General features: G+C 50.7%; 2 protein-coding genes across 6 annotated transcripts in view; one reads left to right on the forward strand and one right to left on the reverse strand.

The window, feature by feature from the left end:
* The window catches only part of FKBP15 (FKBP prolyl isomerase 15), a 53,356-nt gene extending 37,844 nt beyond the window's left edge, over nucleotides 1-15,512 (forward strand). For 3 of the 4 annotated variants that reach the window (XM_029920644.1, XM_029920647.1, XM_029920645.1), the window contains exons 20-28: nucleotides 3,965-4,136; nucleotides 6,155-6,291; nucleotides 8,202-8,357; nucleotides 8,917-9,069; nucleotides 10,045-10,167; nucleotides 10,747-10,854; nucleotides 11,125-11,798; nucleotides 12,646-12,742; nucleotides 14,907-15,512. In XM_029920644.1, coding sequence (XP_029776504.1) covers nucleotides 3,965-4,136; nucleotides 6,155-6,291; nucleotides 8,202-8,357; nucleotides 8,917-9,069; nucleotides 10,045-10,167; nucleotides 10,747-10,854; nucleotides 11,125-11,798; nucleotides 12,646-12,742; nucleotides 14,907-14,984 — 1,698 coding nt within the window. In that variant the 3' untranslated portion in view covers nucleotides 14,985-15,512. The remainder of the gene's footprint in view (nucleotides 1-3,964; nucleotides 4,137-6,154; nucleotides 6,292-8,201; nucleotides 8,358-8,916; nucleotides 9,070-10,044; nucleotides 10,168-10,746; nucleotides 10,855-11,124; nucleotides 11,799-12,645; nucleotides 12,743-14,906) is intronic. The other variant, XM_029920646.1, reaches the window with a different exon arrangement.
* Nucleotides 15,513-16,958: 1,446 nt separating this feature from the next.
* On the reverse strand, nucleotides 16,959-26,171 carry SLC31A2 (solute carrier family 31 member 2). Of its 2 annotated transcripts, XM_029920649.1 has the most exons (5): nucleotides 26,061-26,154; nucleotides 22,022-22,088; nucleotides 20,731-20,862; nucleotides 19,348-19,537; nucleotides 16,959-18,378 (listed from the first exon to the last, which is right to left on the reverse strand). In XM_029920649.1, exons 4-5 carry the CDS (start codon nucleotides 19,533-19,535, stop codon nucleotides 18,210-18,212), a joined length of 357 nt encoding a protein of 118 aa, XP_029776509.1. In that variant the 5' UTR covers nucleotides 19,536-19,537; nucleotides 20,731-20,862; nucleotides 22,022-22,088; nucleotides 26,061-26,154; the 3' UTR covers nucleotides 16,959-18,209. The 2 variants fall into 2 exon arrangements, with proteins under 2 accessions (XP_029776509.1, XP_029776508.1); XM_029920648.1 differs by lacking the exon at nucleotides 20,731-20,862 and having other exon boundaries at nucleotides 26,061-26,171.
* Between the last annotated feature and the right edge of the window lie 306 nt (nucleotides 26,172-26,477).

Genomic DNA, 26,477 nt, shown 5'->3' on the forward strand with positions numbered 1-26,477 from the left:
CTTGAAAAGTGGAATTGAATGCATTTTGTAACCTTGTGGCATTTACTCACTTTCTCATTGTCAGATGAGGATGAGGATTCCTTACTGGTGTCTCATGCGGTGTTTCATTCTTTGTGTCCTCTTAGCCATAGAATCCAGGGAAGAAGTACCTCCGACCTCTTACCCTCTGATGAGCAGTGTGTTGCCTCGCGCAGCCCTGTTCCATCCTGACCCCCGTCCTTCCTCACTTCTGCTGTCCACCATCCCTTGTCTGTTGTGGCTGACTCTGTTGTGGCTGACTCGGCAGGCCTGAGTCCAAGTCAGCAGCCTGTGGCGTTGGCATCATCAAACAGCCCTGGAGTCACTTCGCCACTCTCATTAACCATGCCTTTTACTCTTTCTCGCTCTTCAACTTTTATTTTTCTCTCTCCTTTACTCTTCCTTCCCCTCCCTTCCCGCTGGCAAGGACACGAAAACAAGTTGTTTGGTTCAGCTGTTAGACCTGTTATTCAGGTCCTCAATGATTACTAGAACTTCTAGATCAGTTGTTCCCCAATGCTAGCCTGGTTGCCTCAGAACCCTTGAGATGCTTGATTAAAAATACATTTTCTTGAACTTCATCTTGAGATTCTAATTCAGGGTATCTAGCCGAGGGCCAAATCTGAACTGTGATAAAGCTCCTTTTGATTCTGGCGCACAGCCGGCTAGGCTCCCTGCCCTTGTTAGCGGTTTCCTGGACATGGCAGCTGGGCACCTTTGTTTTTAGTAACTTCGCCATGTGATGCTCATTCTGGGTATTTGTGTGTGTGTGTGTGTGTGTGTGTGTGTGTGTGTGTGTATTCGTTCCAATAAAATTTTATTTACAGCAACAGGCAGCAGGCCAGTTTGGCTCGTGGGTCAGGGTTTGCCAACCCGTGAGTTAGCTTATTAATCCACCCACGTGGTTCATATTGACAAACAGAAACATGTGGCCCGGTGCCTGTGACCTGGTAGCTGTCCTGTCCATAATCACTGAAACATTAGTAATAACAACGGTGCGGCAGCTGCCGTCTGCTAGGTGCCCACCAGGTTCCAGGCCCCGTGCCCCCACCAGTCCGAGAGCATCTCCAGGGCTGAGCATCGTGGGCCTGGTGAGCCACTATCAAGTACCTCCGGGGAAACTTTTCAAGGCTCGACTCTCCTCTGCTTTTCTTTTGCTTCGTTTCTTTCTAACTCAATAGGCGCCCCTGTGAGAATTCTCCTAATGGGAGATATTGAAGGTCCTTTCATCCCTGAGGTGATTCTCTGCCTTCAAATGCAGCTCAGAAAATTTTGGCTGAGTGCTCAGTGGATATTTGGTAAACAGAATTAATTCTTTTTTTTTTTTTTTTAATCTGTGATAAGGCTAGTATTTCCACATAAAACCCTGGACTAATGCAGAGTTGTTGGAGGTCACTTGGTTTGACCTTCTTGTTTTACAGAGGTTCAAATTGCAACCCAGAGAGAGTCAGAGACTTGCCCGGGGCCTCCCTTACAGTCAGCCATGTCCTTTTTTACTTGTTTTTCTGAATTCTTGGTTCCCCCCGCCTCTGCTTTCCTTTCCTGTTTTTCATCCCTTTACTGTGTCCTCTGTGCACACACGTGGATTTGCATGAAATTATTACTTTTCATGCTTCTAACAGACCTTTCCATGTACAGCCCTGAGCTAAAAAGAACTTCTGAGTGACCTTTCACTCTGCCTGTCCTTTGGTGAGGGAGGACCGCCTCCCCTCCCAGGACGTTCAGCCCTTCCAGGGGTCTTAGCTGATGGCCCTCGCTTTGGTGTTTGTGAACTCTCGAGCCACAGACAGACGTGAAGCTCTGTGGGTGCTGTGTGAGCTCAGGGCCCATTAGGCCACATGTGGCAGGATGATGCCTACAACTTTTTTTCTACTAGAGGCGGATGAAAACCCCTCTTTCTGGAAGTTCTAGGTACCAACTGTTGCAGAAGGAGAGAAAGATGGGGCTCCTCCAAACACAGTAAGGGCAGATGGGGGATGTATAGCTAAGGAGCAGAGTGAGGGTCAGTGCTGGAAAATTACTCAGAGGAGACATCATGGGTAGGGGGATTCTTGGCTAAACCGACCTGGTAGGATTTTTGCTAATGACAGGTCAAGGACTGAGATACCAAAGGTCAAGGGTGAAGAACTTGTTCAGACATCAAGGGGAAAGGTTGTCTCTAAATGGACATAGCAGGATTCTTGCTAAAACTAGGCTGGGCAGGCCACAGACCTGATGCGAGGCCAAGGTCAGGGGCTCAGAGGAGTCAACTGAAGTTTGGTCAAAGAGTCTTTGTCAGTGGATTCTCAGTACTCACTCGTAGCCTGTTTCTTTTTATTTTATATACACTTTTAATTTGCTTTATTTCCCCCACCTTTAGGAGAGCCAGAATATCAGATATTATTTTGTTTTATTTTTTAAACTTTTTAAGATGTTTTATTTATTTTTGAGAGATAGAGAGATGGGGAGGCAGAGCATGAGCAGGAGAGGGGCAGAGAGAGAGAGGGAGACACAGAATCCAAGCTGAGCTGTCAGCACAGAGCCCGATGTGGGGCACGAACCCATGAACTGTGACATTATGACCTGAGCCGACATCGACACTAAACCAACAAAGCCACCCAGGTGCCCCCAAAATGTCAGATTTTATTTTATTTTATTTTTTAAATTTATTTATTTATTTAATTTTAATTTTAATTTTTTTTTTTATGGAGCCAAGAAAGCCTTTATTGGGATCTGCGATTCCCGGGCGAGGTTCCATGACCCCGGGAGTGGGGAGTCGCAGAAGTCCAGAATATCAGATTTTAAATGTAAGGTAGAAAATCAGTAAAGGCTTCAGAAAGCTTAAATCTGCAGAGGTGCAGTGAGTACCATAAGAAGGGACAAGTGACAGGAAGTAAGAAAGTAGACAACTATAAATGCACAAGTAGACAGTACAGGAGGAGTCATGGGAGTAACCGTGTCATAGTGTAGGAGAGACGGTCCAACCACATAAACACCTCGCTGTCCAAAAATCAAGACTGGTCACCAGCCAGCGGCCGTTCACTGCCTTTCCTGGCATCTCCTTTCTCCTCACTTTTATGGGAACACATCAGTTCGGGTGACGAGGCTGCGGTGTTTGTCGCTTGTTGACCATTCTGTTTCATTGACCGTCCTCTTCATCATCACCCGTACTGCACAGACTGTCCTTAGAGGGCCCTCCAGGCTAATCACTGTGGTTTCACCGGATGTCACTCCAGCCCACACAGCTTCTCTGAGGCCAGCCCAGGGCGCCGTTGGCAATACGTTCAGATCTCAAAAAAACTGAAACGTTTCCTTTTTTTGTTAGCTCTGCTCTTCCAAGAACTGCCAGCACTGTTGCGCTCACGTGGCCGAGCTTTCTGTCGTAATCCTGCCGGTGGTCAGGACCGCTAGGGAGGGCCTGCACACTCACAAGTTGGAGGGTCTTGAAGGCGTTCGGTTTAAAATTTAAAACATCCTTTTCTTATTTAAAAAAAAAACACAAAACATGTTTATCCTGGAGAAGTTAGAAAACGAGCAAGGATACCATTTTTCATGTATCAGGTTGGTAACACTTAAGAGCAGGCTGTGGCTCTGTCCCCAAAGTCTTCCCTCGCAGCCCTGTTCTTGATAGTTGCATGCAGGATAAAGCTATCACAATTTGCTTAATCAAGCCCATTTCCCAGTATTTTATTTCTCCATTTTTTTTGCAACTATAAAGAATCTTCATTGAAGATCTCACGGCAAAATTTTTGGAATTTTGCCTAGTGCGTCCTAAGGACAGATTTCTGCAAGGGAATTCCTGGGTCAGAGACATGTACTGAAGGCGTGCTTTTGATTTAATGCATGTTGCGGGAGCCTTAGCTCCCTTCCTACAGTTCAGGCAGCACGGAATGTGTGCGTGTGGGTCATCACGTGGAGGCCAGGGACACCCATGTTTGAAGTGGCATCATACTTTGTTACTATTCAGGCCAAGGTGACAGAAGAATTAGCAGCGGCCACCGCTCAAGTCTCGCGTCTGCAGCTGAAAGTGACCGCTCACCAGAAGCAAGAAACGGAGCTGCAGGTGCAGCTGACAGAAAGCTTGAGGGAGACAGACCTGCTCAGGGGCCGGCTCACCAAACTGCAGGCGGAGCTCTCAGGTGCGTCCTCGGTGGAGGGGCCGGGACGTTTGCCATTTAAACTTAGGGAATTAAACTGTGGGGCACCTAGGTGGCTCATTGAGAACAGCACATGACTCTTGATCTCAGGGTCTCGAGTTCAAGCCCCACACTGGGCGTAGAGTTTACTTAATAAATCATCATCATAATAAAAGGAATTTAACCATGTCCTTCCTCCCAATCCATTTGGCATGATGCTCATGAAGTTTGGGAAGGACCGAGGCAAAAATGAAAGTAGGCCCGTATAAACCTACACGATTGCTTGACATAAAGGACAACTAAAGAAGGGGCTCCTCATCTGGATGGACCAGCAGCCACTTTTCTAGTTTGTTTGGGCCAGTGTTGCCTTCAGTGCCTTTGCTACTTGTGATTGGCTCATGGCCCTGGAAGAGTTCATGGGTTCCTCTAACTCGTGACTCGGTGGAAACTGAAGGGAGAAGTGCTTCCTGTGGCGGTTGCCTGCTTTTTAGAGGGTGGATTCCAGCCCATCGGTCTGGCACTCGAGGCCCCTCCAGCTTAGCTTACTTCCTCTTAAGTCGCTCAGCTCATCTTGGCCCTGGATACCCTGACCAGCCTGCTGCAGCGTCAGCCCCTCCTGTGGCTCTTGTCTTGTTTTTCCTCCATGCTCTTTGGACTTGGTGTGTCCACTGTCCCCAGTATTTGCCTCTACTTCTCCAAAAGTTATTCTTTCAGAAACTTCCCTGTATTTTTTTGCCCTAGAACATTTGATTTCCTTTAAAGTCCTTTACCTCTAAGTACATTATTATGCCCATTATCAGAGTTAGCCCTAGATCAGCACAATCTACGTGTCCCTACTCCCTCCTGGAGTACAGGCCTCTGGAGGACGAGGATGGTGTCTTGCTCAGCTTTACAAAGTCCTTTCCTCCAAGTTAGTGTTAGGTCAGTGCCTGGCACAGAGGTGCTGCTCAAGACACGGGGCCTTGAATAGAAGATTTATGAAGACCAGCGAGCTGATTCATGCACCTCAGTGGATAGGAAAAGTGTGTGGAAGGCACAGACGGGACTGGGGGCATTGGGGGGCAGGGTGGGGGCACGTGGCTGGAGCAGCTGCAGAACTGGGACGAAGCAACGTGTGCTTGCCTGCAAAGAGCTAAAACCACTGATGTCGGTCGGTAGCGTGATACCTTGGAGATACCCTCCTTCCCTTTCAAAGCATGCCCTGGTGCACCAGGGGACAGTCTTAGATTTGAATGTTGTCCAGGTGTCTTCTTTCCTGCTTTGGTGATGCCCTAGGACAGTTACTTCAAAAGCACCATAAGGGTCTCGAAAGATTTTCCCACCAAACGTAATTTTGTGGCATTACATTTTTAAGAAATTACAAAAAGCTTTATTTGAGCATTTATTTGATGTTTTATTTTTTTATTATATTTTGAGAGAGAGAGAGAGCATGAGCTGGAGAGAGGAGCAGAGAGAGAGGGAGAGAATCTTAAGCAGGTTCCATGCTTAGCACAGAACCCAACACAGGCTCCATCCATGACCCTGGGATCATGGCCTGAGCTGAAATCAAGAGTCAGATGCTCAACTGACTGAGCTCTCCAGGCACCCCTGTTCGATGTTGTAAAAGCAAATCTTGGTAGAAAGTCCCAGCTTCCAGAAAGGCTGGAGGTATCTCAGCCGGGCGGTGAGACAGGGCCTGGAATAAAGCTAAATAAAGATCGGTTCGGTGTGTTAGGCCAATGAACTGGGATTGTGACTGTGATACCTTTCAACAGTGGTTTCAGACTGCGTCAGATGCTTCTTTTCAGATCTGTGTGTGGAGAAGGTGACACACACAGAAATGCACACGGGTCAGTCGGGGAGTGGGTTCGTGACCTGATAGACCATTTGCTGGTCAGTGAGGTGGTGCCGAAGGGAGTGAGGGCAGGGCGCTCCTGTGGTCGGATTGGGAGACCGTAGGGTGCGGCTCTGGAGGTGCGGCCGGGGTACCCGAGGCCCCTGAGCCCTGGTCAGTGGCCAGTCTCTCTGTCCTTATATCCCAGAGCTCCAGGAAACCTCTGAGCAGGCACAGTCCAAGTTCAAAAGTGAAAAGCAAAGCCGGAGACAGCTGGAGCTCAGGGTGACCTCCCTGGAGGAGGAGCTGGCAGATCTTCGGGCTGAGAAGGAATCTCTGGAAAAGGTGAGTTCTGCAACCAAAGTTCTCTGTCGGAGCCAGGTGGCCGGGATTGGCTGTTCCGTAAACATTTTCATTTTCCTTTAAAAAATTACAGTGGCGTGTGTTCCTTTTAACAAATAGAAATAATACAAAAAAGTGTGAAATCAAAAATAAAATTTTATCTTTTTCTCCTCTCAAATCTCAAGTGTTAGAGATAACAACTATAAACAACGTAGGAGTATCCATACAGGTTGTTTTCTGTGTATATAAAACATGTACGCCAGCACTTATACATACATATTTGCACACTTACCATTTTTTAACTGTAACAGGATCATGTTTAATGCTTTTTTTTTCTTTTTTTTAACATCAAGGACATTGTACTAATAGGAATGAGAACTTTCTCATTCCTTTTAACTGCAGCATAGTAGTCTAGTCTACTGTGAGGTTATACCATAATTTATTCACTTGTTGATGGACATTTATATTTATATTTTTTTCACAATTTCAAGATTGCTGCTGTGGACATCCTTGTACTATATAGTTATTTTTTGTGAATTTATTTGAGCGTTTCCATAAAATTGATTGTTTGAATTAGAATTACTAGACCACAGGAAATTCTGCACATCTGAAGTTTTAAAATACACATTGCAGATGACTTTCAAAGAAAGAATATGCTGGCTTATACTTCCAGCACGGTGGAAGCCCATTTCTGTATATTCTTTCCACCTCGGCCTGTGTCAATTTATCTAACCTTTATAGTCTGTCAGGTGCAGTATGCTATCTTGTTTTAATATGCAGTTTTGTTAGTAAAGCTGTCATATATTTAATACCTATTTGTATTTCTTCTGTAAATTCTCTTTTTAATCCCTTTGCTCTCTTTCCTGTTGTTATATTAGTTTGATTTATAAACATTATTGAGGGTGTTAATTCTTTGTCCCTCATAGATGTTACAAATATTACTTAGTATTTATAGTATCTTTTGTTGTGTTAAAATGTTAGTCAACCTAAACTAGCCCCATTGAGCAAAGTGGGAGCATTCCTGGTTTTTTTCCTCTGTTCTAGAACAGTTTTTTTTTTTTTTAACGTTTTTATTTATTTTTGAGAGACAGCAACAGAGAACAAGCAGGGGAGGGGCAGAGAGACAGGGAGACACAGAATCCGAAGCAGGCTCCAGACTCTGAGCTGTCATCACAGAGCCCGACATGGGGCTCGAACCCACAAACTCTAAGAACATGACTGGAGCTGAAGTCAACACTTAACTGACTGAGCCACCCAGGCGCCCCGGAACAGGTTACATATGAAAAGAACAAACTCTTTCTGAGATTTCTGTCAAACTCTTTCGTAAAGCGTTTGTGGCCTAGTGCCTTTTTAGGCGATAAATTTTGGTCTTCATTTTCAGTTTCTTCTATGATTTTATCAGTTTTTTTTTTTTTTAACCTAATTCCTTCTGATCTTTTTGGGCTGTTTTTAGCTTTTCATTGTTACAGATACCACCCCAGTGACCACCTTTGTGACACAGTTTTTGTGGACATGATTTATTGCTTCCTTAAGATAAATGGTAGTTTGTGAGATTTCTGGGTGTGTATATTTTGAAATTTCTTTCACAGGACTACTAAATTGCCATCCAAAGAGAGAATACCTATATATTTTCATTCTAGCAGGTATGAAAGTGTCCACTTCCCTATACTCTTACCACTGTTAAGATGTTCACCATCTCTCAGTAGAATAGAGCCATTCTTGTTTTCCTTTCTTCTTGTCACAATTTTTCTCACCCAGTAGCTGAGAATGTTAAATATAGACAGAAGATTAAATTTAACATTGAATTGTTTCCAGAAGGACCCAGCACGGTCCAAAACTACCACCAGTATCACCACCTTCTGCACTGATCCTGTCAGAGAGCTAGAGCTGACGATGGTTCTCTTGTCCCTAAGAACCTCTCTGAAAGGAAGAAGAAGTCCGCCCAAGAGCGCTGTCAGGCCGAGGAGGAGATGGATGAAATTCGCAGGTCCTACCAGGAGGAACTGGACCGGCTTCGGCAGCTCTTGAAAAAGGCTCGGGTGTCAACAGACCCGGCAGCTGCAGAGCAGGTAACGGGAAGCTGAAGCGCTTTGGAAATGTGCGTTCAGACACATGATCGTCCTCGGAAAGAAGGGGTTTACGGGGGTCATCTGACAGGGAACCCAGGGACCGAGATGGGACACACCTGTGTCTCTAGTTCATTTGACAGAGACCTTGCTCCTTGTCAGTTCATAAATTCATATTCATGTGTCTGTTTAACTGTTGAGTGAATTGGTGCCCTCAGTGTGGTCATGTCTGGGAACTCTGACAAAACTTTCTTCTGAGGCTGTATAGAATCAGGCCCAGACTCTGAAAAGTATGATCGCATTATGCCCTTGTCCTCTCGCGACCTGTCTGGACAGTCACACCTTTATCTGGTTGAAGGAGCTTTTAGAATCCTGACAACCCATGACATCTGCGTACCTACGTTTAAGAATTACATTTACTTTGAAAGTAATCGGGGTCTTTCAGATCGCTGTGTTCCTCTAAAGTCAGAGCTAGTAGCTTATTCTTTTTCCTCATGAAAGATGCGCTCTCCTCGCCGCGGCTGCCCTCCCCCAGGATCCGGGGATTACATTCTCTTGGCAGCTGTCTCTCGTACAGGCTGAGCTGCAGACCCAGTGGGAAGCAAAATGCGAACATCTGTTGGCCTCTGCCAAGGATGAACACCGGCAGCAGTACCAGGAAGTGTGCGCGCAGAGAGACGCCAGCCAGCAGGAGCTGCTCCGCCTTCAGGAAGAGGTAGGGCTTTCCCCCAGGCCAGACAGCGTGGTAAGCACAGTTAATCCGAGGCGAGCGGGCTGAGTATTGTAAATCCTTCTGAACCTGAAAGATGTTAATAGCTTGAAAACCAAAACCGAACCACGCTTGCTCAGTTCTCCGGTTTATCAGTAGCCTTACTGATTTGGGATGACAGGTCTGTGACCTAGAAAAAGAAAAGGCAGCACTAGTGTTCTGGAAGGTGCTTAATTCCATTATTTGATCATTTATGAAGCAAATCTTTATTGAGTGCCAGTTGTACTCCTGGTGCTGTGTTAGGGAAAGGGCTTACAAAGAACTCTGCCCTCAAGACTCTCACAGTCAAGAAAGGGAGGCAGAGAGAGACAAAGATCAGCATTGAGTGCTGGTGAGGCTCAGAGAGGCAGTGCCTAAGGGAGCAGAGCCAAGAAGGACAAGTGGCCTCAGGAAGGTGAGGAGGGCGGCAGAGCCCCCTGGGCAGAGGCACACGGATGGGATGGGGCTTGGGTATGCTGGGGTCCTTGGCACGAAAATGACAAAGCTGGAAGATGGCTTCAGGCCATGGTCTGAAAGTCCCCGCATCAGGAGGTCACTCTCCTTCCTTACAGTATCTGGTTGAGATCTTGGACCCAGAGGTGATGAAGGCAGTCTTGTAGGCGAATAGGCTGTTTCTAACGACCGGTGTTTATATGTCTGCGTCCCTGGACTTCTGTCCTTCCCTTTTCTCGTCATGCTCTTGACCTGGTTAGAGCAGTGTGAGTGGGAAGCGGAGATGAAATCGTGAGTTGAGGCTGAGTGATGAGGAGATAGAATGCCCTGAGTCAGCAGGTCTGGGGTGGGTGGGGCCTGTGGACACCAGCAGACCTTCCTGAGGTTAAACCTTGATGCTTAGGATGCTTCTCATCCTCCAGGGTGTCCTGACTTGGACCTGGCAGTCCAGGCTTCTGAGGCCAGGGCCACGGTCTGGTTGTTTTGCAGTGTCTAGCTCTCCAGGCCCAAGTGACAGCCCTGACAGAGCAAAATGAACAGCACACCAAGGACATGGAGAACAAGTCCCATGTGTCCGGGGTTGCAGCTGCTGCCACTGACCCCTCAGAGAAGGTGAGTATTCCAAAGAAGCAGTGTCGTAGTGGGATTGATGAGCGTAGCAGGCACTCAGAACGAACGTGGCCAGTTTGTTGTGTTGATAACTTTATTTTCTGACTTTAGTGATACGCCACTTGTCTGACTTAAGTCAAAACTAACCCTATGGAGCCTGGCACTTTGGTGGCAAACCCCAGAGGCCCCCCTATCCTGAGGTTTTGACAGATAAGGGACATGCCTCTAATTCACAAGAGGGAGGGGCGTGGCCAGCATCTGGTACCACTAATCCTCGTGGCCACGGCAGCTTCAGCAGCAGCCACGGTGGGAGGAAGCAGCAATAAACGCCCTTTAAGCAGTTGTGAGCACACGTGCCACAGCTCGCCTGTCCTTGGCACCCCTTCAAGCAAACGCTGCTCCTTATTTAGCATCGTTCCCCACAGTGACAGCCTTCGTGTCTCAGTTCATGACCAGCGTTGTCCGATCCGCTCCAGCAGGCTTCATCTCCTCTCCAAACCCCTCTAGAGTTCACGTGTGTCCCTTCGTCACTCCACTCTGGCAGCCTATGTTGTGTTTTGCTCTCCTCGCGTCTTCCCACAGGTCAAGAAGATCATGAACCAGGTGTTCCAGTCCTTGCGGGGAGAGTTCGAGCTGGAGGAGTCTTACAAGGGCAGGGCCGTTCTGGGGACCGTCATGAACACCATCAAGGTGTGGCTGCCTGTTGATTGTTCCCTTGGAGCGGGTAACTGGTTGCTTAAGTACCTTCTAAGGGATCCTAAATTTCGAAGGTATTCAAGACTGTTCATCAATAATTAGGGTAATTGGGATGGCTTTTATCTAGATAGATAAGGGCACCTCCTGTGAGAGGAAGAAGCAAAGTCTTTCGAGCTGCTGTCTACAGGGACCAGGGGCAGAAGCCAGAGGAGTGCCTGCTGTTTTCCTGTCAGTGATGTCTCCTCCTCCTGGACTTTTGAACAGATGGTGACTCTCCAGCTGTTAAGCCAGCACGAGCAAGACCAGGGACAGAGCAGCAGTGAGGAAGAGGAGGAGGACGAAGAAGAGCGGCCGCGGGGACCGGCAGTCTCGGGCAGTGCCGCACTGCCTCCAGCGCCCCTGAGCAGGGAGACGCGGGAGCCCCCCCCACTGTCGTCGGAGCAGGCGGTCCGGGAGGCCGTCCCCCCGCCCCCTCGGGCCCTCCCCATGCCCCAGAAAGAGGCTCAGGGAAGGGAAGGGGAGCCCTCAGAAGCAGAGGTGCTCTCAGAGATAAAAGAGGTGTCCCTCTCACCTGAACTGACTTGTATCCCCTCCCAGAGAGCTCTGGGACCGCCGACCTCAGTTCCCCCTCTGCCTCCGGGCCCTGTACTTGTGGACTCTGATTGCGAGGAGACGCGTGCTGCCAGCCCACTGGAAAATGCCTGTGTCCAGGAGCCAGAAAGTTCCACGACACTGTCCCTGACTTCACACCCCATGAAGGGGGCCGCACTAGCCATGGGGTCCGGAAGTCCGGGAGAAGAGCCTCAGCCTCCAGAGCTCAAGAAGGACAAGGATGTCACCAGCTCCACCGTTCCCTGTAGGGAGCCAGGGGCCACAGAGGCGGGTTCTCTAGCTGTCGGAGCAGCAGGCGGGCTCAGCCCCTGTCCTCAGCATGCTAGGTATGTCTGCCTCAGCGGAGTTTCCAGAACAAGGCGGCTGCATGTGGAGGTTGCTGGCGGTTTTTCTAGGACTGGTAACTTGTCCTCAGAGATGGACTGTCTGATTCACGTATTCATTCATTCATCCATGTAATGTGAGAGGCTCTGTGGTTGGCACTGTGATCGGGTGGTAGGGAAGGCGGATTTGATTCTTGGGTTAAGGAGCTTATAGTCTAGTGGGGAAGACAAATATTTATGTGTTGTAGAAGTAGGAGAAGTGCTTAAAAGAAGAAATTCTCTATTATTATAACAGAATAAAGGGGGAATTATTCTACTTTAGATAGAAGTTATCTTTAGATTATCTCTTTAGATAGAGCGGTTAGGGAAGGATTCTGAGGACCTAAAAAATAGAAAGGAGCCTTCAATCCCAGGAGTGGGAGGAAGAGATTGAAGAAAGCAGGTATAGCACATGCAGAGGCCCTGTGGTTGGAGAGGACATGATACAATCACAGAACTAAAGAGGGCACAGTAGTAGGAGAGTGGTGTTAGCCGGAGATTGGAGCATGAAGTAGGGACCGAGTCATGTGAGATTTTGTATCACTGTCTTAGAAGTTTGGACTTCAAGTACCATGAAAAGCTCTTAAAGAGATATAAGCAAAAAAGTGACCTGGCTTGACATCTTAGTTTTAAAAGATCACGCTGGCTGTAGGTTATGAAGGGAGTCCAGAGCGCTAGAGGCCAGCGTGGAGGCGGAGGAGTTCCTGGGTGAGCTCCCCCACTGTTGAGTTGTTTCCTGCCATGGGCGCCGTGGGCTGGAGCAGGAGCAGCAACCTTGTCTATGACTTGATTTTCCCGATTTTTCCTTCAGTCTCTCCGGGGACGAAGAAGATGAACTGTTTAAAGGGGCAACTCTGAAAGTCTCAAGGCCCAAAGCACAGCCTGACGAGGAGGATGAAGACGAGGTGGTAAGGAACCCCCAGGCGCTGCCGGGCCCTCCCACCACCCCCCGGGGGCCCTGCCCTGCTGGCTCTGAGAAGAGGACCGGGGCCTGGGGGTGGCCCACGCCCTGGGCTCTGTGCGCGGCGCCCTGTGGGAGCAGGCTTGGCGCTGGGAGGGGGCAGCTCTGTCAGCAGAGAGGGGATGGGCAGATACCACTTTATTCCTGACAGAGGGTCACAGTCTCCGTCCATGCGGGAGTCCCGCGTAAAACGCCAAGGCCTCAGCTTCCCGCAGGGCTGCTCAGAGACTGTGCACATTTACAACCAGAAGGGACTCGGAAGGTCTAGTCTTGCATCCTTATTCGTAGACAAAGACACTGAGGCTCCGAAAGGTGGTTTACCAAAGCCACAGGGGGAGTTAGTGGCAGAGCTGGGCTCCTTCTAAGACCGCCGTTTCTGAGTCTTTCTGCTTCCCCAGCCTGCTTTCCAAGCCGCTGCCTGGCTTTGTCACCACACCACCCCGGCTAGAAAACAGCCGCGCTCTGCAGAGCTCCAGGTGGCAGCCGGAGGGCAACTTGCCCGTGGAGCCTGGGTCAGAGCCCCGATTCTCGCATCTGTTGTCCCCACGGTGCGCCGCCAGGCTGTCGCTGGGACGGTCAGCTGCTCTGACGGGAATGTCATTAGAGGAGGTGTGGGGGGAGAACACACACCAGCCTCAGGCTCAGCCTGTCCCAAGGACAGAAACATGCGGTGACCGGGTGCACATTCTCCCCCACGTGTCCCAGAGTGGGCTGTGCCTTCTGCCAGAACACTGGGGTGTGGCAGAGCCAGGAGCAGGCTGGCATGTTCCAGAACCCTTCCCTCCTGCCTGGGCTCCTCTGGGACACGTGCCGTTTCCTCCTCCCATTAGCCTTCTTCCCAAGAATTACATTTTCATTCAAGAATTCTGCACTTAAAAATAAGAACAAAAAAGCCAGTTGAGTATCCCAAGTGGCTGGAGTGTTTAATTAGCAGTATATTGTAGGTATTACTATGAATACTGTCGAGTTAATTCCTATTTCCGGGGTACTCTGAACACCTCACAGACATTCTCATTGAGTCCCCTACGAATGCAGTGAGGTAGGCACCCTTATCCCGTTTTATAGGAAAGAGGACTGAGGCTCAGCAAGTTTAAATAACATGCTCAAGGTTATAATGCTGGTGAATGGTGAGCCGGAAGAAAGCAGAAGCAGTGAGCCACGTTTTTATTCTCTACTGTCAGAGTTTAGAGATCACCAGTTGATGCCCAGAGAGAGGTACAAGGTCTGGTAGTTGGTGGCGGAGACGGGATTAGCCCGAGGACCTCTGACCGCATCATGCCGCCTTCTGTTTGGCCGGCCCTGGGCAAGGACAGCTCAGAGCAGGAAGTACCCTAGTTGGGGGCGGTCTGTGCGTGCCTTTCTCCAGCACCAATCCCTGCTGCCCCCATGGGACCTGTCCCCCCCAATCCAGAAGAAAAGGCCAGGAGCTCAAGCCGTGAAAAGGAGGGGAATTTCTTCCATAGCCCGTGAATCCCGCTTTTCCCACTACCTGGGTGGGGGGAAGATCCGCCAGTGAGATCAAGGATGTGCTCCTGGGCGTTCGTCCTCTCTCTTCATCTCTTGGATTCCCCTCTTGGTAATGTGGCCAAGCCTCTGAACTCAACTCTCTCTCAGATGGTAGGGTCATGTCTAGAACCAGACAGGCCGCCAGAGGCCGCAGCAGTGTTTCTTCAAATGGAGCTGTGTTCTTCCCAGTCTCCCTTTATCTCCCTGCGTCTTCCCTCCCCCGAGGGCTGCTCTGCCTCTCTCTTTCTTCCTCCTGCTCCCATCTGGCCCCTGTCGACCCTGCTTTCCCCACATGAAATGTGTCAGTCACTGCATGAGAAGAAACCTGTCAGTTCAAGACATGTGTCTCAAATAAATGACAAAAGTAGCCAAAACTGGTCTTCTCGTGTCTCTGTTGGAAGACTGCCTCCCTTCTCTGCCTGCTTGTCTCCGCTTTATCTGGAAGCCCAGGTTTGCTGGCCTCGGGGTTAGTCTTTATAGTAAAACCTGAACCAACACCCTCCTTTCCAACCCGGAGCCGGAACGGGTGTCCGTTCACTTCCCCTCACACAGGCCGCGCGGTGCAGGGACAAGTGAGGACTGACTCCTCCTTCCTGTTTTGGCAGAGCTTGAAGGGACGCCCACCCCCGACGCCCCTTTTTGGAGATGATGACGATGAGGATGACATTGACTGGCTGGGATGAAGCCCCAGGAAACTGGTGCGAGGGTTCTCGACCGCCCCTTCCCTAAGCGCGATTTTGCACAGCCAGCCCGGGTCTAGACGAGCCACAGGGGTGCCGCAGGTGAGCGTTCTGAGGACAGCGGTGCGGATCTGAGTTCGCCAGCTTCTGAGCGCCCCGCCCGGCTGGTCCGAGAGGAGCGTGAGCCTGTCTTCACAACGCTGGGGTCCCGCCTCAGTGTCCCGTTGGGAGGAAGGGCCGGTGGGTTGCCTCCAGCCAGTCACCTACAAGAGTCCTGTCCTCTTGCGAGCTGTTTATTCTCTTCGCTAACTCAGACTGATCTGCACCAGCAGCAGGACCTGTCGCCTCGGGGGCGGTGTCCCTGGTGGAGCCCAGGGCGCCTTACACTGGCTAAACCCCGGTTCGGTTAACAGCCTCGCCTGCAGTCCAGGGACATGTGTCTTTTCTCTGCCTTAAATCTGATACAAGAGGTCAATGAATATTTGAAACTAACAAAACTCAAATAAATGTCTTCAGTGAAACTTGACCCGAGCTCTTGGGCAGAGATCGAATTGGGCTCTAAGGCAGGCCGCACTCCTCCGTGGGAATCTCAGGGTGAGGACTGTCGCAGACCTGCGTCGGTTAACATGCACGAAAGCAGTGTGACACATCCCTGGGCATGCCAGATCTCAGGCGGTCAAGGAAGGTCAGCACTCTGCTGTCCCCGCGCTTCCCAGCCGCATGAAGGCTTGGGGCGTCGTGGTCATCTGAGAACCCGGCATTCCATCTGTCCGCTGGCTTCCTGGTGTTGCGCGCGCGGGCGCTCAAAAGCAAGGATGTGAGGATAAGGGAATGAGGAAAAAGAATTAAAGTATGGGGACGGGAGGAACAACACGAGTGATGGTCATATTGCCGCTTTATTTCTCACATGGGTGCAGTTTTATACATGACACAGCCACAGCTGTGAAAAGTTTTTTTGTTCCTCTAGATAATATTTTTTCTGTTCTCAGTTATCGTACCATAGCCCCTGGGAACATTACTGTCTTAACCATTGCCAAAAACGTGAAGGACATTTGTGCAATTAACATTCTGACTCAAGAGATTAACCTCTGAGGAACTGGGACAGCACAAGGGTTGTAAGGGCACGAGAGCTGCTCCATCACTCTCTCCTCACTGGCTCCTTGCTGCTGTTCCCACATCCGGGGAGGCGGTGCACAAAGGTGGGAGGGTCCAAACACTGCATTGTCATTCATCATGTCACTGGGAGGGACAGATCCTTCACTTTTTTTAATGTTTTTGAGAGGGGGAGGGAGGGCAGGCTATTGAGAGAGGGACAGGGAGAATCCCAAGCAGGCTCCACACTCCCTGCAGAGCCCCATGTGGGGCTCCATCTCACGACTGAAGGCATGACCTAAGCCAAACTCAATAGTCAGACGCTTAATCACTTAACTTAATCACTTAATTGAGGCACCCTGGTGCCCCGGGTGGTTGGGTGGGGGAGCCTTAGCTGCCCAGGACACAGAACTGGGAATGTGAGGCTCCATCAGCAAGACCGCACTGGATGCTGGAAACCTTCCATCCGTCCTGACACACAGCAGCCGTCCGGCTTCCTGCTGAGGTGGGGAGGTTGCACTGGTCAATAGTGAAGGTGGCACATACTTCCTGTTGCAGTTCTCACTGCATATTAAAAAGGGGGGTGTGATGTACTTTTGCTTCTGGCCTCAGAAGGTGCTTCACTTGTTTTTCTCATGGGGCAGCCCCCAGCCAGCATCCAGTGTGAACATAAGAATGACTGTCAGCTAGGCTAAGGCTGTGGGGTGTCTGCCTGAGGGCACGTGCCTCGGGGTTGGCTTCCCTGAGCACGGAGCTGTCTTCATAGCAGATGGACAGACAGCGTGCTGGGACAGCCCCACAGCAGCACTTCCGGCCACGTTTGCCCCACTCAGCTCCTGCCGTTATGCTTGCTGTCTCAGGAGGAACACAAGAATGGTCACAGACTGCTTAAAATATATGTATTTATTAACATGTATGTTTCTTTTTTAATTCCCAAAGCGTAAGACCATGGTTCATGTGCCCGTGAAGTACTGGAGTGCAGACATTACAGTATACAGCAGTGACTGTCCCTCCCTGGGTCTCTGGTTTCCTTTTCTGTAAAGTAAACTATCTGGAGAGCCCCACCTAAGTCTACAGATAATGCTTTGGTTTGACTGCTTATTGCATCTTCGGTCAGCACCCCCCGCGGCTTACCCAGCACTGCAAGTGAATGAAATCACGTTTCCCCACCAGGTGATTATGGCCGAGCAGGTGGTACTAAATAGAGAACATGACGTATTGAATATTCAGTGCAGTTCTCTGTGATGCATAAAAGAAGGGTCAGGATAAAGGGGGGCATTGGAGCCACGGAGAGCCACCCCAGACACCTCAAGCCCTTAGACTGGCTTCCTCCCATGGACAGTGCTCTCTGATGGGAGAAGCTTGCTATCCAGAGGCTACATGAGGAACCTTGATAAGTTCTGCTCCTCTGCCTTTAATCTGCAGTCACTTACTCTCCCCACAAGAAAGGGAAAACGTGCCCAGCAGAAATTGCTATCCGTCGTGAAGAGCATGAAATCATCTCATGAAAAATTTTGTCCTTATTAGTGTGCAAAACTGCCAACCAGGGGTTCAATGGGAAAAAATGAAAAATCTTAGTTTGTTATCATGATCCACAGAAGGGGACAATCTTTATGTGTCCCAAAGGCAGAAAGGTGAGGAGGAGGAGGCAGTATGGTCTCCGTCGTCCCTCGGAGACAGAAGCGGTCGGGACGTCCGGTGGCAGACGCCCCTCTACAGAAGGCACAGATCACGAGGGCAGAAGGTATCCGGCTCCCGTGCCCTTCGTCACCCAGAGCCCATCTCCCTGTCTTGAAGATCTTTGGAAATGCTTAATTTTTGAGTCACAGGATAAGTCATCACAGGCTCAGCAACCCTGTCCCCAGGTTCTGGGCTCTCTACTCTCCCTCAGGTCACAGAAGCCTTACTAAGGCACAAAACGCCCGTGTCCGGGCCCTGTGCATGCTGGCTGAGGACAGAGGGAGCTGCAATGGCCTCTGGACTCTAGGCAGCAAGTGCTGGCTTCAGCCGGAAGCCTCCAAGAGCTGGGAGCGAGGCGGGGAACAGCCATCAGAAGGAACAGGAGACATGGGGCTGGAAGTTCAATGTCTGGAAGAGGGCGCCCCAGCTCTCTCTAGCCCTCGGTGCCCTCACCAGCTAAACCATGCTGAGAAGAGGGTAGGCTAGGTAGTATCCTACAGCAGAGCCAAGGATCACGCCGAAGAAAATCCAGGTGTTGTAGGACATGACCGCCAGCATCATGAAGTAGCCTATGACCACCTGAACGACGTGGATTAGAGACTGGCCAAAGTGACAGAAAAACCACCTAGATGGAAAACGAGAGCCACGTTAATGTTGGTAATGAGCTGGAAGCTAGGAGCTGGCGTCAGGAAGCAGAGCATCCAAGTTACAGGACCAGCGTATTTGTAATTATGCTTCACCCAGAAGAGATTTCTTTTTAAAGAGCTCTAGGAGAAATCACCCACAGGGGCCCTGGATAATCACTTCTTTACTATTTTAGCTCCAAGCTTCCTGGCATCCTAGGCAAAAAGGGAAAATGAGATCTGTATTCTGTCATGTCTGATAAAGGATAATACAAAATCAGTAAGGCAGGTTTTTTCCCCTCCTGAATCTACTGTGGGAGGCAGTATCACAATGGAAAGAACATGGGCTTTGGTGGTAGATCAGCTCCTAGCTCTGCCACTCAACACAAATAACCTCTCTGAACTGAAATTTCCTCATCAGTAAATCAGGAGTCAGAACACCTCCCTTGCAGGGTGGGTGTGTATGGTAGAGATGCCCATGTAAGGAGCAGGCAGGCTTGGGAAGCAGAACCGGAGAGAGGGCAGAACTGGGCCCCTACAGGCCCCCCGCTGTCAGAGCAGGCTGGGGGGAGGGGAAGAGGGGGGTTCCCTGACCAAGACGCACCCGTTGCTGAGAGCAATTCTTACTGTTTCTGTAGGGACAGCTCCAGGTTCTCTCCTGGTTTGGAAACCTTAGCGACCTAAGAAATTCTGCTGAGATTTGGAGGGGGGCCGGGTGGGCACCCCTATTGCTAGGCGGAGGCCTACACTAGAATTCTGAAAGTCTGAGCCTCACAAGTGGCTGTGCACAGAGCTCTGGCCTGGGCACCTGGTCTCCTCCCTACTTACTCACCGTAAGCACTTTGGCAAGTTCCGGTCCTTCCTTGGGCCTCGATTTGCTTTCTGTGAAGAGGGGCTGTGCCCTGTGGGCCCAGCCTCTCTCCGGGCGAATGTGAGTACTCTGCTGTTCCCCCCACACTGGGCCTTGTTACCTGAGGCGGGCTCTGCCGGCCGGGCCTGAGTCGGAGGCTGAGGAATCCTGGTCTGTCTCTTGAACGAGCCGCTGGCTGGAGAGGACGGACATGCTCACGACAGCCTGGTGCAGCAGCTTGGCTTTGCCGACCTTGATGCTCTCGTACAGCACAGCCAGGAACAGGACCACCAGCACGGACAGGGCCATGCCTGTCAAACGAAGCCCAGCTGCAGAGACCTGGCCAGGCAAGCCCTGGTGGCCTTCTGGCAGCTTCCCCTGGGGCCCGGGATGGGTGGCAGAGAGCACCTCCACCCATTCCCTCAGAATCCATTCCGTCCCCCTCTGTCTTGCATCTTCCCCACCTGCCGTGGGCTCAGAACTTCACTTTCTCTTTCCCTCTCCAGCTTTTTTTTTGGAAGGGTTGGCCTACTGGGGTATGGCTTTGAGATCAGGAAGAGAAGCCCTTTGGGAAAGCCAGGGTCCGAGGGTGAAGAAGCCATACGCCACCGCCCCCAGCGGCTCCCCCTGCAGGGGACACAAGTCTCTGTCATGACTTTTTTTTTTTTACAGTTTTTTTTTTGAGAGGAGGCACAAGCCGAGGAGGGGCAGAGAGAGAAGGAGAGAGAGAATCCCAAGCAGGCTCCATGCCCAGCACGGAGCACATTGTGGGGCTCCATCTCATGACCTCAGGATCACCACCTGAGCTGAAATCAAGAGTCAGAAGCTCAACCGACTGAGCTGCCCAGGTGTCCTGTCATGACTTCTGTTAAGGGCAGAGCATGTACAGTGAGGTCTGTTCATGGTACATAGAAAAGTCTGGAAGAAGGGAGATTCAGCAAAGGAGTCATACTTATCTTAGCAAATCAAGATATAAGAGATTTATTTTAGAACAAGTGGGGGAGGGGCAAAGGGAGAGGGAGGGCGAGAACCCCAACCAGGCTCCACGCTCAGCACAGCCCGATGCAGGCTCAATCTCCTGACCCCGGGATCCTGACCTGCGCTGAAATCAAGAGTCAGACGTCCAACCTTCTGAGCCACCCAGGTACCCCGGGATATAAGAGAGTTTTATTTTCTTCTCACCTAATTTCCCAAAGTTTCTACTGTGTGTATTGCTTGTATAATAGTGGGGGGAGGGACCAGTAAGTTATTTTACAGAAAACATTAAGTCCTTACTAGGGCTGCTGTGTAAAATTAGCTAATTGCTACTTTGGTTTTACAAGATAGGAGGGATACTAAATGGTCTGGCTCTGGTTATTTTATTGGGCTCCCAGGAGGAAATCATCTACAAAAGATGCGGGTTATTTAAAATATAAAATTACGTGTAATTACACGTGTATGGTACAGATTCAACTGGAGCAAAACGGTACACAGTGAGAGGTGAGCCCAGCCCCGCCTCACAAACCCCAGTCGTCTCCCGGCAGCGTTTTCCTCCATAGCTTTCCAGGGACACTCGCTGACGATACAAGCCTTCGTCTGGACCACAGCCTCCTGTCTCTGCAGATTCTCCCGATCTGACGTCACCCTCCAGGTACACCTTGTACGGAGGTTCCCCTTAGTTCACACAGATCGACCTTATTTCTGGGGCTTCACAGTGTCTGCGATAGAGACCATTTTCCGAAGACGGCCACCTCACCCCAGCCCAGCCCACAAGCTCTTCTTACGATGTCAACACTCCTGCCATCAAGCGGTGGGGTCCACGGCCCGTCCCCTTTAGACTGAGAAGCCCTTTGCGATTTCTTCACCCAATACAGGTGGCAGTGAGGCTCTGTGACTTCCAAGGCTCGGTCTTTAAAATCCCAAGCACTTGCCCCTCATTCTTTTGACACGCTCGCTCCTTGGAACCCAGCTACCCTGCCACAGGAAGCGGGGGGGCCGTGGGAGACGCCACATGGAGGGGCTGGGCCAACAACAGCCAGCATCGAGGGCCGACTGGGGAGGGAGGAGGTCTTCAGGAGGACGCCAGCCCCAGCCACTGTGTCACTGTCTCCGTGCACCTGCACAAGAGGCTCGGAGTTGGGGCCGCCTGGCGGGGCACCGTCGACTCAGAGCCCTGAGAAGGGGTACTACAGACTGGATCCCAGGGATGGTCACCCGCACAAGGGATGACCATGATTTATGTGATCGACGCCTGCAAGGAGGGGCACGTGGGCCACTTTCCTTCTACTTTCAAGATGCAGCTATTGAAGCGGAACCAGAACTCCATCATGAATTCGGGCCCAGCTCTGCCTTTTCAAGTCAAAGCCATACTTTTCTCTTCTCTTGCACACTGATGTCCTATCTGAAGCCCAGCCCTGGGCAGCTGCTCAGGGTTTCTGAGCTGATGCTGGGCATGAGGGGGGTGCTAGGAACGTGCTAGGAGGCAACGAGACGCCTCGATCTACTTCTGGCTCTGAGGTTTACTCGCTGTGTGACTCTGCACGAGTCTCTTCCCCTCTCTGGGCTTCAGTTCCTTCTCTGGTAATGGAGGCCAAAGCTATCCTCGGCCTCTCTCTGGGCCTTTGTGACAGTTGGTGAGATAACGGTGCCTCTTGGGATCCGAAGAGCAGTGCTTGCAAATGGAATTATAAATGCAAAGTTCCAAATCAAATGTTTATATAAGAGGAGTCAGGCCCACTTAAATGTCCACAGAGCGTAACACTAAAGACTACCCAGGCTCTCCGCCACCTAGAGCTACAAGGCTTCCCAACTCTTACCTGCAGGACTGTGGACGCTCCAGAAATCAAACAGAAGCACCACCTCATTGGAGAAAATGAAATGCATCTGAAATAGAAGGGAATCTGCATTACGGGGGTGGGTTCAGGGCAATGGAAGTCATGGCCCCCAGTGCTCTCCAGCAGCGCCGCCTAAAGGCTCAGAGGAGCAAGGCCACTGGTCTTAAGTGCAGGAAGGGACATTAGTTGTCTCCAGGACCAACTGAGGCCAGGCAGGGCAGGGACTCACCCGAGGCCCCACGGCAGGCGGGCGGCAGAGCTATCATGGAGCTGGTCCTGCTCCAGGTGGAAGTGAGTGGGGGGTGCCACACAGGTTGGTGTTCTCGGGTCACACTGGGCTGTCCCCTCTGTGCCCTCCAAACCCAATGGGGAAGCACTAGACTGCGGAACGATGCCTCTTACCCGAGGGCCCTCGCCATTCTGTTCCAGCCGTGTGTTTCCTGGAGGGGGCAGCACAGTCCGTCTCTACTCTGTGCTCCACATCTGTCCGCTCATTTCACATTAAACATTTGCTGACCCCATTCTGTGCCCAGCATTCTGGACAAAGGGTAATGTCTCCGCCCTTGATGAGCTCCCCGCCTTACGGAAGGAACGAACGTAGAAGCACAGACCACGCAGCCTCCATCTGAACGCCCTTCTCAAAGAGCGCCTTGCCCATCCTTGTCTGGGGCGGCATTAACGGCTCTTTATACACGATCTCGGTTCAACAACAGTCCTCTATGTGACAGGGACAATTAGTCCCATCTCACAGAAAGGAAAACTAGGCTCAGAGGAGTTAAGTAATTTGCTGAAGGTACCAAGGCTAGGAAGTCGGCAGAGCTGGGACTGTAAGCCAGATCTAGTTGAATGCCAAAGCCCCGTGGATTCCAAGATGCTACACTCCCCTCGATTTCCAAGAAAGGAGGACAAGAAGGGAGGCGGGTGGCGATTCTCAGTGCCCACACCAGGCTTAATGACTGCGTTTGGCAACATTAAAGCCGGAGGGATCAATGTTAGCTCACCGTCTCAGGGAAAAGAAGGTCCCCTGAGCTAAGGGGGCCCTGGCTGAGTGGGATCAGATAACAGAAGTTCTGCCTTCTAAGGCAAGTATTAGAATCCCCCAAATGCTGGAGCTAGAGTATCCTTAGAGAGTTTCTAGGAGTTACCTTAAGATGGCGACCGAACGGCCATTTTGCTGTGGGTTGGAGAAAAACACCGTGCACCGATGACCCCCCACCCCTCACCTGCAGACCTGGAATGTCCCGCGCCAGTTTGAAAACAGCCAATCATGAAGCCCCAGCTTCCCACCACCCTGACAGAGGAGGCAACCTATCCCATCCCGCCACGTCCCTAAAGTGCCCTTATTTGGTGGTCTGCCCTCCCAGGACCGGAAGTCTTTCATCCATAAAATACCCCGCCCCTCCCATACCAGACGTGACTTCCCTGACTCCTCACTCCCGGAGTCATGGAACCTCCCGGGGAATCGCAGATCCCAATAAATGCTTCCTTGGCTCCATAACTTGGTCTCTTTCTTTCCTCTCTTCTCTGCCTCCATCTATTAAATCTTACATTTGGTGCCGAAACCAGGGGCCTAACTAAAAATGAGGTTTTTTTAGACTTTTATCGTGACATAATTAACATGTAACTGTATATTAGTTTCAGGTGTACAACATGATTTGCTATTTGTATATATCGTGAAATGATCAGCTAGTAAGACTAGTTTAACATCCATAACCACTCATTTACAAATTTTCTTCGTGTGATGAGAATGTTTAAGATCTAATCTCTCAGCAACTCTTAAATATACAATACAGTAGTATTAACTATCGTCCCCATGCCGGGCATCACTTTTTTTTTCCCCCCCTCAGAGGGTTTTAGTCCCCTGGCTTTCAACTGTTTTCTGGTGTGTGTGTGTGTGTGTGTGTGTGTGTGTGTGTGTGTGTGTGTTTGAGAGAGAGAGAGAGACCAGGGATCACTGATCACTGGCAAATAAAATCTTCCTTATAACTCCACCATATAAAACCCAGGGTTCTGAGTGAAGTGGGGAGAGAGGTCTGAGCCCTGCAGAAACTCAGTGTGAAAAACACTGATCTGGTCCCCGTTGGCCCTTCTCTACCTCCATCTCATTCCCAGATGGAGAAATGAGTCCCAGCAGAGGAAGGGATTTTGCCTAAGACCTCATAAGAAGAAAAGGGAATCCTAGGCAATCATATAAAAATCATGTCAAAGAATTCTGAAATAAAAATAGCTTGTCCCCCTAATGTGAAAGGGGGTACCTGTTTAATGTACAAAGCTGAAACAGTACCGAAAAGAAAAGAAAGTAGAAATCACTTTGAGTCCTACTACCAGAGACATCCCTTGTTAGGATTTCAGAAAGCGTATGTGTTGTCTTGGCAAAATGATCACAAAAGATGGACGTATGAAGACAAATGAGTACCAGCCCTCCCACGAAACTCCATTCACACTGGAGTTATGCTCATTCAGCGTCAGCGGAAGCCTGGCACCACCTCTGCGTTGGGACTAGAGGGGTACTGCACCATGCCCCTTCTCTGGGTTCACTTAGTAAAGCAGTTGGCATGACTGGAATGTCCCCAACGGGCCTTGGCCTGGGCCAAGCTCTCTCGGAAGCCTCAAGCCTCAAACTTTTGCGATAGACTTGAAATCCTGCAACACAATAAATGTAATTCACTGATGAACACTGATTTCTGTTTTGCTAGGGGTGCAGATGCTGGAGATTCGGAGACAAATTAGTCCTTGGCCCTCACAGAACTAGCCGTCCGTCAGGGGAGAGGGAAGGGAAGAGATCGTTACAACAGGATGTATGCAGTCAGCCAGGGGAGGCGCAGAGGATCACCCGCCCCCTCTGGGGGGGTACCTAACCCAGCCAGGAAGGCAGATGGCTTGGACATCTGAAGCTGGAAGGGCAGGAGGCAGCCAGGGGGAAGACGGAGTCTAGTATGTTCCAAGCTCAAAGTGCCCCGACAGTGCTTCCAGCTCATCAGGGAGTGAGGAAGAGGAGGTAGCCTCACCTACGCTTGCCTTTCCAACTGGAGAAAAGGAGTCAAATCAGCATACTCTGACTGGGGGCTGCATTTTTCAATGAAACAGGGCCCTGTGGTCAGATATGTAAAAGGGAGCCCCCTACGCTCCTTTCCTCACTGGGGTGGAATCTCAGCCTCCAGACCCCGAGTTTAACTTATCTGTGCTTATTCAGGGCCCCACCCTGGGAAGGGAGGGGCTGTGGTGAAGAAGGGAGCAATCATGGACTTGTTTTCTTCTTTTTGGTCTCATCTGCGGTTACTTACACTTTGAGAAGAGCTCTCTCATTTATAAACCCAAGAGTTCAGGGGGAGCTGACAGCCCCTGTCCTGCGCTGCCCTGTTCCGGAGCTTTTCACAAGCTCTTCCCATCTATTTCCCCTTTTGGAAGGTCAGTAGGAGGGGGGTGTGAGCGTTTGACTAAATTGCCAGTACTGGCTTCCTGTATCTTCAATCCTATGACATTCCTCATGGGATCTATTAAGATTTCTTCAGAGACCAAAGAGTCTTGCAAGCTGACATTCTCTCCCAGGTGACCTCTACCTAAAAAAAAAGTCTGAAATGCCACTTCCTACCCAAATGTAGGGACGATGTAAAGTAGCTGGGTCTGGGGTTTTCCCTCCCAGAGATTCAGACCACCGGCTTGCCGCGACGGGGCCTTCGCACCTGATGGGGGCCTTCTCGGAATCTCCCCCAAGTCACTGCGCCCGGGGCAGGGAACCCTCGGCCATGTCCGTCTTCACCCACCGCACCTGATGGGGGCCTTCTCGGAATCTCCCCCAAGTCACTGCGCCCGGGGCAGGGAACCCTCGGCCAAGTCTGTCTTCAACCACCGCGCCTCCACCGCCTGTCCGGCCGGACTGACTACCAGCAGGAGGCACCGATAAGAGAAAATCCCAAAGCAAAGCCCCCGCCAACTCCGCCTCCCGCGTCCCCCGCAAGGCTCGCTCCCGGCCAAGGGCGACCCGCCTCGCGCCGTCGCTGTCGACCGAGCCCGGACTCACCTTCGAGGTTAGCGCGGCGTCGAGCGGGCGCCGAGACGCTGCTGCTCGCTCCGGGCTCCCAGCTCCGAGTCCGTCTAGCCGCCGCCGCCGCGATCGCGACCCGTGAGGTGCGGTCACATGTCGGGTGAGGCGGGCGCGCGGGTGCCTGGGAGTTGTGGTCCCTACGTGAGGCCTCACTCCGGGCGGCCTGGGGCGCACCCACGGGTCCCTGGGCGGCGGCGTGCCAGCCGGAGTCGCCGGCGCCGCGGGGGCTGCGTCCTGCGCTCCATTTGGCCCCTTACCTAGTTTCGCTCTTGACTAATCTTTGCAATTATCATTTAAAAACTTTATTGATCTTTTAATAACCCGAGCAAAGCTTAACATGTTAAGTGAAAAATTGTAAAGTCCATTCTATGGACAAAATAACAACAAATCAGG

This window comes from Suricata suricatta, chromosome 13, assembly GCF_006229205.1.
Source record: "Suricata suricatta isolate VVHF042 chromosome 13, meerkat_22Aug2017_6uvM2_HiC, whole genome shotgun sequence".
NCBI classification, from domain to species: Eukaryota; Metazoa; Chordata; class Mammalia; order Carnivora; family Herpestidae; genus Suricata; species Suricata suricatta.